The 9,778-nt window shown below is 40.9% G+C and overlaps 1 protein-coding gene across 1 annotated transcript; it reads left to right on the top strand.

Moving 5' to 3' along the window:
• The first annotated feature begins 1,107 nt into the window (after positions 1 to 1,107).
• LOC124698456 (uncharacterized protein At4g17910-like) lies at positions 1,108 to 8,390 on the top strand. The gene is made up of 16 exons (XM_047230940.1): positions 1,108 to 1,378; positions 1,465 to 1,528; positions 1,626 to 1,659; positions 1,989 to 2,119; positions 2,289 to 2,362; positions 2,460 to 2,538; positions 2,604 to 2,693; positions 3,171 to 3,244; positions 4,278 to 4,365; positions 4,748 to 4,874; positions 4,970 to 5,074; positions 6,292 to 6,415; positions 6,505 to 6,556; positions 7,211 to 7,255; positions 7,854 to 7,952; positions 8,093 to 8,390. Exons 1-16 carry the CDS (start codon positions 1,326 to 1,328, stop codon positions 8,243 to 8,245), a joined length of 1,392 nt encoding a protein of 463 aa, XP_047086896.1. The 5' UTR covers positions 1,108 to 1,325; the 3' UTR covers positions 8,246 to 8,390.
• The last annotated feature ends 1,388 nt before the right edge of the window (positions 8,391 to 9,778 follow it).

Raw genomic sequence — 9,778 nt, 5'->3', positions numbered from 1 at the left:
CAGTCTCCGGTGTTCAGCAGACTAGTGGAATGTCATGCTCCACCATGCAAGTATGAGGTCAATGACCACCAATATACCAAAGGCTATTATGTAGCGGATGATATATATCCAGAATGGGCCACTTTTGTCAAAACAATCTCGAATTCATCAGGTCAGAAGAATTCCCACTTTGCTTCGCGACAGGAGGCTTGCAGGAAGGATGTCGAGCGGGCATTTGGTGTGCTTCAAGCTCAATTTGCAATTATCCGGTACCCTGCTCTAAGCTGGTCTCACGACCAAATGTGGGAGGTGATGTAGGCTTGTGTGATCATGCCAACATGATTATCGAGGATGACCACAAGAATCATGTCAGAACACATGTTGGTCCCTATGAGTGTTAGGGTCCTCTTGCGGAGGTTGATCATGAGTTGCCTGCAGATTTTGCTGATTTCCTCGCCATGCACCCAGAGATCCGTGACAGCAATGTTCACGAGCAACTTCAAGCTGATCTCGTTAAGCATTTGTGGAGGATCAGAAAATTATCAGCAAATGCCGTGACACCTTGATCTAACCCTATTTATTTGTTTAGTTGTTTTATTGTTTGTTGTATTTTAATTTGAAAACAATCTCCGTAAATATATTTATTTGTATGCTATATTTAATAAATGGATGTGTTTTCATGTTTGGGGTGACGTTTTGGGGCCGCGACTGGGGAGCGACGTTTCTCAAACGCGACACGAACAAAACACGTCCCCAAACGCTCGATCCGGCGCCGTTTGGAGGACGGTTTAGGGACGGCGACTGCAGATGCTCTTAGACGAAGTACAGTTTAGAGTTATTTCCTGCAATGAAATTTCCAGAACTATCTCGGATAGTACCTGTTAAATTGAGGATGAAATAAGGTTTTTTTAGAAGCACTATAATAATACGTTAAGGTTCGAGCGAGAAGGCTTCACGGGCCCACGGCCCACTGCTAACTCGTTGTTCCAAGAATCCAAGGAGGAACGGCAGCCCGTTGGAGGAACCGGCTCCTCCTTCCTCTCCCCCACTCTCCCACAGCCTCCTGCCTGTACGCCGACCACGCCCGGCGACGGCGAGGCGAGCCCCCCTGCCTGCCCCAGACGGTTCCGCTGCTGCTGCCAACCATCCTCCCGCATCCCTCTTCCACCAACCACGGCCGCCGAAACCCTCTCCGCCTCGCCGCGCGGTCCTACCTGCGCTCGGATCATCGATAGTCGCCGCCGCCACTGGAGAAGAAGCAATTGCGGTCGTTGAGGTTCGCCGTCTTCCATCTCCTCCCACGCACGACGGTGCGGGGCAACCGGAGCCGTCTCTCGGAGTCAACAATGGAGGGTCTGCTCGACAAGCCCCTGAACCCGAACAAGCTCCTCAAGGAGCAGTGAGTCCAAAGTCCAAGCCCAGCTCGCCATTGCCACCGCTGTCGCCCGTACTGTTGTTTCCCACTAACTCCCCTTCATCACGCAGATTCGTTAGCAACCTGACGGGGTCGTCCCTGCTGGAGATCGCGGCTCTGTCCACTATCGTGCCGGTGACTGATTTAGTTCCCCCCCGCAGATTCAACTATGTCTCTATGTATGTACTTGTGCGCAGAATGGTGATCTGATTTTGTTTTTTCTGGTGCGCAGGCAGTGGTGGTTTTAAGGAAATGGAGCAGCGGAGGTCAGTTGATTGGAGACTTTATTTTTTCTTTTCTTAACCCTTCCTTACCCTTTAGTGCAAAGTATAGAATCTTATTGTGCACATTTACCTTATTGATCCGTTGTGAGATCCAACTATCTAGCCAAATCCTTCCATGTCCCAGCATCTATATAGACACATTTTTACCTGACTATTGCAAGCTAGCATGTCATCTACTTTCTAATTATGCTGGCCAATCTGATGCTAGCTATGCCATGGCATCCTCTTCAGCTCTTCAATGTTTTTTCTGTACTCTGATGGGAATTCGAATTTATTCATCGTAACACTTACTTTTATCTTCAATTTTTTAGACAATATTAGGAAGGATTCAGTGAAGAAAAATGATGATGCTCCTCGCGGTCAGAAAGATTGGGTGCATTACTTTTCATCGCTGGCTGCAGACTATCTCACGGTTGTATTGCCAATACTTCTGATTTTCACGGCAAGTACCCTCTTCACTGCATTTTCATATGCTTACATGATGAACTTGTTGAACAGCCAAAATCAGTGATACTGAACTATTCAGTTGTTTTTTTACAAATCGGTGGATGAGCTTCAACATTTTTGACTAAGTAAAGTGAACCAATGGTTATTCCTTTGGTTTGTTGCAGGTCTTAGCTGAATGGGCCTATATTTGTGCATTTTCTCTTGTAATTGTCATATCTATCTGCACCATGTTCAAAAGGTATTTGGTATTAGTTATTACTCCTGTTCAGTTGGTGATTTCCTTTTGGTGATACACAACCCACGCTGACCTGGAGTTATGTAATCTCCACTTTCAGATCTCAATTTCATCTCAAGGTTCCCCAACATAACCTGCCTTCACTTAGGACAGATATATCTTCTTACCGGGTGTCAGTGGTATGTAAAAAAATACTAGAAATGTAGCATATTATTGAGGTACTAAGGGTGAATGCTCTTTGTAGATTCTAATGACATGCTTGTCCATATTGGCGGTGGATTTCAAAATCTTCCCTAGACGGTATGCCAAGGCTGAAACATATGGTAGTGGCATGGTAAGTTGTATCTTCTGGAAATTTTCTTGGTTAATTCTTAGTTTTATTATCATCATCATCAAGTATTGCACGTAGTCATGAATTGGCTGTGCAAAAATTGAAGTAGCTGCAAAACGAGCATTTAGATATTACCTTATTTGTATTGCTAATGATTTACAGCTTCACTCGATTGCTTAAATGAATCCACCGTCAGTCCACGGAGATATAGTCCGTTTACAATGCCTTTCCCCTGTATGTTTAGGTCCTGCAGTACTGTTCATCATCGCTTATTTTTGTTCTTCTGGAATTAAATCAAGCCTCTTTATTACATATATTGCTTTTTTTTTCATTCACCAAGGTTTTATTTATTACTTATTAATGATAGGTAAGTAATTTGGAATGTGTCTGCCATTTATTCTGACAAACCATCTGCATTATTTTTGAAAGCTGCGTCTCTTCTCAATTTAATGATTAATATGTTGACTCATGGTCTAACAGATGGATCTTGGAGTAGGTTCTTTTGTAGTGGCTAATGCACTGGTATCTAGAGAAGCACGGAACATAACCGCGATGTAAGTCCTTAAATGATATCATTTGACTTACCAAAAAACTATTTATGACTCAATAAATAGATCTTTGGATTCAATATGATGCACCACACATCTGGTTCTTCAGCCATTCTAGTATCAAATACTCGCTTTATCATTGCCTCCAGTTTCCAGTTTTTTGGTTTCCGTGATAGTAACTCACATGAATACTGAAGCTAAAGGGCAAACCAAGTGCGAGAAATTAGATTCTGTGTTCTGCAGAAGTGAATCGTATACTTTTATGCTAAACATTATTCATAGGGTTACATACTATCGTCCTGTATGGGCATTATGACAAAACTAATATTATCACCACGACAGTTGTGTGCTATAGATAACATTTCTTTATTTTGACTGTCCACTGGATAGAGGGGCTTGCAGGAACCTAGAAGCTCTGGTTAAACTTGACTACTTTAGAGTTATCTATTCCCCTAAATGGTGTCATTTACACCTTTGCCATTAGTCCGAAGCCTGGCTCAACTTTTCCTATCACTTCTTTCCATATCAGCACTGTGGATTATTGGTAACATCGAAAAAGTAGTCGGAAAAGCTGAATTAGGCTTCAGATTAATGGTAAATGTGTTATGTCTCCCATTTTTGTATGGCGTGCTGAGTTTTTTCTTATTCAAACTGAGATAAGTATTACAATTCTGCATGCAAAATCTGTTTTCTCGGTTCATTGATAAATGAAGAAAATTAATAACATTCAAGATAAGACGGCTATGTCATCTCTCCTGCCCCTTTGTTAAGCGCTTTTTGTTAGGTCGTTCTTTCTCCAAATAGAATTCAAACTTAGTAAAATTTCTCATATAGGTGAAACTTACTTATTAACGTTCTAACAAAATATCCCGTGTTTGTCAAATATTATCACCAGGAAGTACACAATTACGACAGACCCTGCTGTTTGATTTTTTACTTTTCTTTGGAAGATTGTTGTAGGTTCTGGTTCTCAGATCTGGCAATAGGCACTATTCTACCACAGAAGTATTCTTTATCTTACGGTAGACGTGTTTCTTAGGAGATGGAAGGCATCCCTGAGGTCCATAAGTCCTCTAGTGTTTCTTGGCTTTGCTCGTCTTATCTCCACATCAGGGGTTGATTATCAGGTACTTTTCTTCTCTGTGCCAGTTACCTGAATTACGCATTCGTCATAATTTCATATACAGTACAATGAAACATTGTCATATGATGCCATTTATGTGACGTTCTTGACTTTTTGTTGTCTTTTCCAGTCCCTGTCAATTATAGTATCCGAATTTCCTTGTTTTTCAGATAGACAGATACAGCAATTACCTATAGCATTTTTAGCCTTGTGTAATCATGTAAGTGGGGTGATTTGGTTTCAATCTGTAGGCATAATCCAAATTTCGTAATGGGCGTGGAGTGATTAGGTTTCAGTTTGCAGCGTTAAATGCAAAGTTATTTAGTCAGATTTTCCATATTACACTGCTGTCTTCCTGAAGATGCATCTTCTTTGTTACCTTGTAGGTCCATGTAGGAGAGTACGGTGTCCACTGGAACTTCTTTTTTACCCTAGCAGCAATTTCCATCCTTACATCCATTATCAGGATTCATCCTAAATATTGTGGGGTTGTTGGTCTGCTTGTTCTTGCAGGTAGTAACAGTTCTACTTTGATAGTTTGGTTGCAAGGGCTTAAAAGTGTTATGATCCTCCTTTTCAAAAGTTAATTGCTTTAGTTATTCTTACAGGATACCAAGCATGGCTAAGTTTTGGGTTGAATGAGTACCTCATTTCCAATGAGAGAAGTGCTGATATCATCAGCCAGAATAAGGAAGGAGTGTATAGCATATTTGGTAAAGATATTTTTATGTGATGATTTCTTTGTTAATTGTTTGCTAAAGGTTGTGAGAAATATAGATCCTTCCAAGCTTATTTTTTGTTTGTTGGACAATAGACCATTGCTGATACAGGTGATACGCTGGGTTACCAGCTCATGATTACAGCCAAACTAATCACGCCATGAGTGAGAAGCTACAAACAATGGACGCTGTTTAAATGGCAGTACAGTCAACTTAGAACCAGGATAAAAAGATCCATACATAACACTGCCACTAAGTAGCAAAACATACATCTATAGCAATCAGCCCACACCTGTACTTCTTGCAATATCCAGATGTGCTTGAAGATTCTGCAGTGCACAGCACCTTCCAGTTCTTCTCTGTTGTCCCACATTGCCAATTGCTTCCAGTGCTGAATACAGAATATAAATTTGAAGTATACATGGGCAAGAGAGCAGCTTAGCTTGTTTTTTGAGATGTAATCACTCTGGCTAAGCCACAAACCCCAACAAACACCATAAATTGCTATTAATTTTATCTGACAACCTCAATGGGAAAAAAAACTCAAAAGTCAAAACCGCTTGAATTTTTTGCTCTTGTCTCCAAGCTTGTTGGCACGCTTATGCAGGCACTTGTCTATGTTTTGCATACATGTCCTACTTGCACACCTTTATTCAAGTAGACTTAACAGGCTTGTGCCCATCGCCATTTTCTGGGGCTATCTTCTCCCATCACTATCGCCTTGTTCTGTGCTTTTCTCCACCGGTTCTCCCAAGCACACTTCTGGCGACAACAGCAGTTAGGGTTTCTTGGGTTACGGATTGCTCCACCTTTCCCACCATCCTGGTTGTAGAGGGCGATCCAGGCACTGGCTGGTCTGGCATAGGACGACATGAGGATTGGACAGTTTTTAGATTCAGCGGGGTTGAAGCAGAAGAGAGAGCTTAGGGTGAGTGGTGTGGCAAGGCACCACAGGGGGGCCGTGGTGGAGGTCATGACGAATCGGTGGGTGCAGAGTACAGCGTGCAAACGTGCTGGAGAAGAAGCACCTGGGTGCATGATAAGCCTAAAGTACGCCAGTTGGGCAATCAGTCTATCCTTTTTTATTGCTTTTCTGATTCTTAGTATGCTGATAACCTGTGCTATTGAGACATTTTTTGTATCTGAATTCTCAATATAACAGATTTGCATGCACCTCATTATACAATCTAATCAGATTCCTCCGTTGACAGGATACTGGGGTATGTACCTTATTGGTGTTTCTCTAGGTTACCATGTGTTCTTTGACACTAGTCCAAAATTCAAGAGTAGGAGTACTCAAGTGGTAAAAGTCTGGGTTCTTGCGGCATCTTTTTGGTAGGAAACAACAGTTGCAGAAACATGTATGATTAAAGAGTTCTAATGTCTCCTGTTTATTAACATTTTCTCTCATGGCATGTTCATAGGATTTTGACGATCATTCTTGACGGCTATGTTGAAAGAGTATCTCGACGAATGGTAGGGCACTAATTAGCTAGGCGCTTGGCTTTATTTTATACTATGGCATAAAAACGCAAATTCATCTTCGAAGAAGTTTTATGGTAGTTACGCGATGTAGTAGCAGATGTATCATGTATGTTACATGGAACACATTAGTGTGCTTGTAATATCTTAATGGACATGCTATGCTGGTTAAGGAACACGTTAATGATTAAATGGAGTAGTATGTATGTTATAAAATATCAATAACATTTAGGTTCAGAGTTGGTAAATCTGAAGCAAGAACATTTGTTGCATGCTGAGATGTAAACATTCCAGTCATGCAATCAGATTCTTCCAACATGAACGAAATTTAAACAATTATCTTCCTAGAATTATCTTCATATAATGTGCGCAAACAGCTTAGCTTCACTGATATGTATGCTTCTTGAGAAGTTTAGGGGTTTCTTTGTGATCTTGTGCTGCAACAGATAGTTCCGTGTCCTAAGTTGCCAAATGAAGCATGCTCATTCTATGCATGATATGATTCATTAGATACCGATAACTTGGTATATGCTGCTTCTGAAATGTGTACTTAATGCAGTTTTTACACTCTAAACTGACGAAGCCAAGAACTTTATTTCCCTCTTTTACTTTCAAGAGTAACACTGATTTGAGCATTTCATTTTTCAGTGCAATTTCGCTTATGTTATGCTTGTGTTTGGTCAGAATTTTCAGGTATTGTTATTCTCTTTCTCTACATTATGAACTTATTCCCCCCCAAAAAATTATGAACTTATAATGTGCATTCATTGTCAGATTAGAATATCCAAAATAGTCAGATTAGCTCGTCTATACCATTCGGTTGATACTTTTTATTTGTGCATCAGTGATTAATAGATCGGTCATATCATGAGTCAAGAACACAAGAATAATATGTAATTTAAATGATACTATCTTCAAATCATTTAATCACGGCCCCCAAAAGGGCAAGGATAGTTTTTGTTAACTTCCCTTATGAGCATGACATACAAATTTAACTTAGAATAACGTCCACAGCGGGGTTCAAAATTCAGTTTTACCCTTTAGATTTGACAGCTACTTTTAATAATTTGATGATGATCGGAATCTGATATCAGAATCAGGGGAATTTGCAATATACACCAATTTCGCAACTCATATGCCCGTTATATGATTACACTCGGACTGAATTGATATGTTTCCTAAGGTGTTAAGGACAATGGCTAACCTCTATGATTGTAGTGTTACTAGGTATACGTTGTTTTATATAGCTGGTTCAGGTTCCACATTAATGATGAATACTACTAATGATCAGGTTATATCAATTCTCACACTAGCGGGATATACCTCATATGACAAGAACTTGATTCTTGAAGACGCGTTTAATCAAAATATGCTTGGCTCATTCCTTCTGGTAAGATCATCTCTTTGCTATTCTTATTAATGCCATAATGGAAATGTCCAACTAGCGGAGCTGAAAATATGTATCTCTAGCAGAAATATAATTTACTTAAAAAGTCAGTACAAAGGAACTGACATCTACTTCTCTTACAGGCAAATATCCTTACTGGTCTAGTAAATCTATCAGTTGACACACTTGCTGCCTCTTCCCTCACTGCCTTCATTATATTGTCAGTATATACCTCTATGCTGTGCATGATTGTTGGTCTTGCTCAGTTTTGTGGTGTTAGGATGAAATTTTGGTGAATTGTGGATATAGTTGGCATTTTCTATTGTATTGATTAGTTTTTCAGCAAGGTAGCTTACTCCTGGCATAAAGCCAAGTTGCTAACCTAATTAGTTTTTCGTGTGTGCTGTAGACTTATGTCTATATTCTGATTCCGATTTCTAACATTTTGACTACATGAAAGTATTTCCCAAGAGCTGTGCTCAAGTTTCCTTGCATTCCATTTGAAACCTATACGTGGTCAATATCCATAAGACCATAACTACATCCGTCTATACATAGATGAGGTGCCTTTGCCGTTCACATGTGAGTCTACTGAGATCCAATCTAATGTAGGGAAAGAGCACCATTCCTAGTTCTACATCTCATTGTGTCAATTTACTTTGTGTATCTGTGCTTGTGTTTGACCTATTACTTGGTAGTTGCATCATTCTTCACAAAATTACGAGCTTCACCATGCAGTTCAAGCCAAAGGGGTAGCCTAACCTTCTGTCGCTCCCAATATATCAGTGACCGTCAGTCAAATAGTAGATTTAATCAAGTGCTTAGATTCCTTTCCTCGTATCGAATTGGGCTTTCTACATTAGATGTGCACTCAGCACTAATGTGAGAATCACATGCTGCTATGTGCGGTAGACTTAACCAATTGATTGTGTGTTTTGGCGTGGCTCGTTTGAAGCATATATTGGTGATTGTTCACATTGGCGGGGATCGTTTGAAGCATGTATTGATATGTGCAGTGGACTCAACCGGTTGACAATCACATTGCTTTCCTCGGAGTTGTCCTGTTTCTTTCTGACTGTCCAGCTGGCGATTGTTCTACTAGTTCAGTTTATCAACTTCGCTGATGATACAATGTCCGTTTGAACATATTGGATAGATATCCAAGCACCAGTAGAGCATACTGCAAAACCAGTGAACAAAGCAGAATCTGATTCAAGGAAAGCCAACTAAACAATGGATTTAATCACAGAGCATGCTGGGACATTGAAACAAACACAAAAGTTGTTCTAAATGCTTACATTGTCCCGCTAGAAGAAAAGGAAGGCTCCGCTGTAGTAGTTGGTCTGAGTTTATTTTGCCTGTCAGTTCCTTGATCTTACATTGTCGGCCGCTCGAAATATCGGTCCAAAGCATGTACTACTAGGTACCTAGGGTCGACGTTTCGACTCATCGGCCACTTGGCCAGAGCTCCCATCAGTATCACTATCACACATGTGGGAAAGCAGCAAATCTTTCGGTACCTAGAGGAATTGCACAAGATCGTACACTGTCTAGCTAGGCTCTTTACTACAGTCTTGCAGAAGATGGTCCCGTATGTACTTGCGATAGCAGGAGCATTTAGTGGTCGATGGGGATTACTGACAATTTAAGGGAGCCGTGTACGCACTTGTAATCAAGTTATGTACGGGATGTACTCTTCGACAGGTTAAGAAGCCGGCAGCGGTACGGCTCGGCCTCCTCCGGCTAGCCGCCGGTACCCACGGAGAGGAGATGGATATAATTGCCCACTGGCGCCGTTCTAAATAGGCGGCAGCATCAACGCCTGTATA

Source organism: Lolium rigidum, chromosome 3, assembly GCF_022539505.1.
Source record: "Lolium rigidum isolate FL_2022 chromosome 3, APGP_CSIRO_Lrig_0.1, whole genome shotgun sequence".
Taxonomy (NCBI): Eukaryota; Viridiplantae; Streptophyta; class Magnoliopsida; order Poales; family Poaceae; genus Lolium; species Lolium rigidum.
This window is presented reverse-complemented; position numbering and strand designations above follow the sequence as displayed.

Excerpts from the sequence above, each read along its gene's own strand:
- LOC124698456 (XM_047230940.1), top strand. The coding sequence starts at position 1,326 with ATGGAGGGTCTGCTCGACAAGCCCCTGAACCCGAACAAGCTCCTCAAG. Across the intron at positions 2,120-2,288 it reads CAATACTTCTGATTTTCACG|GTCTTAGCTGAATGGGCCTA; the intron begins GCAAGTACCCTC and ends GGTTTGTTGCAG. Across the intron at positions 4,366-4,747 it reads CATCAGGGGTTGATTATCAG|GTCCATGTAGGAGAGTACGG; the intron begins GTACTTTTCTTC and ends GTTACCTTGTAG.